At 44.1% G+C, this 1,101-nt stretch overlaps 1 protein-coding gene across 1 annotated transcript in view; it reads left to right on the forward strand.

Moving 5' to 3' along the window:
• Positions 1-1,101, forward strand: part of ARSH (arylsulfatase family, member H) — a 41,044-nt gene that overhangs the window by 7,533 nt on the left and 32,410 nt on the right. The window contains exon 2 of the mRNA XM_012656815.1: positions 25-146. Within this exon, the coding sequence (XP_012512269.1) occupies positions 25-146 (122 nt within the window). The remainder of the gene's footprint in view (positions 1-24; positions 147-1,101) is intronic.

A 1,101-nucleotide genomic window follows, 5' to 3' on the forward strand; every position in this document is an offset into this window, starting at 1 on the left:
TGCTACCTGTTCTTCTGTCCACAGCACGCCAAATATCGACCGCCTGGCGAGTGAGGGCGTGAGGCTGTCCCAACACCTGGCCGCTGCTTCCATGTGTACCCCAAGCCGGGCTGCCTTTCTGACCGGCCGGTATCCCATCAGATTAGGTGATGCCAAAGAAATACAAAACAACAGTTTTTCTCCCCAGCATACTTGCTAATGATATGTTTTTGTAACTCTTTATAAGAAGTCTCAAAAGGTTACTCAGAGTATTAGGAATATATATTCAGAGGGGGTTGTGTTGCTACACCTGGACAGCATGAACAGGTGTGCCTCTCAGCATGTGCTGCTCCACCTGCTACCTAGGTGCACATAGTAACAGGGGTTGGGTCTCTTGGGAGCAATTTCCCAGCTACTGTGGACACTCCCACCTCCAGGTACTTATGGTAAGATCCTTTAAGAGACCCCTGAACTCTTTTTTTTTTGAGACAGGGTCTTGCTCTGTTGCCCAGGCTGAAGAGCAGTGGTGAAATCATAGCTCACTACAGCCTCTAACCCCTCAGCTCAAACGATCCTCCTGCCTCGGCCTCCCAGAGTGCTAGGATTACAGGCATGAGCCACCGCGCCTGGTCCCCCCAAAGTCTTAATACTAGCGGAGACCACACAGTAGTTCTAAGATAAGTGGGTCTAATGAATTTCTGACGATGAGATTGGAAAAGTAGAAGGTGGAATTGGGAAGAAAGTATGACTATGAAAATGAAAAGGAAATGAGAGTGGTACATACTTCTTTACCCTCCACCCCTCCACATGCAATGTCAACATTTAGACTTAATGAGTTGAGTTTAATCACCACAGTTTAATATTTTCCTCCGTAGCTTAGCTTAGAAACAACACAATGAACATCGAGTTTTATACCCAGCTAAAATGCAATGATGTGCTTAGGCTGTGTTGAAATATTCTAGATTACCAGTCTCTGTGTGAAATTGCCCTGACTGCTGTGTTTTGTTTAATTCTAGTATCTGCTTGTCATCATTTTAGTATATCCACTGTTACAGTTTATTTTTCAGTGAAAAAAATTTTTTTTCTATGAGTTTTCTTCCTTCTAAATGGCAGCTTCTCATT

This window comes from Propithecus coquereli, unplaced genomic scaffold, assembly GCF_000956105.1.
Source record: "Propithecus coquereli isolate 6110/MARCELLA unplaced genomic scaffold, Pcoq_1.0 Scaffold52, whole genome shotgun sequence".
Classification (NCBI taxonomy): Eukaryota; Metazoa; Chordata; class Mammalia; order Primates; family Indriidae; genus Propithecus; species Propithecus coquereli.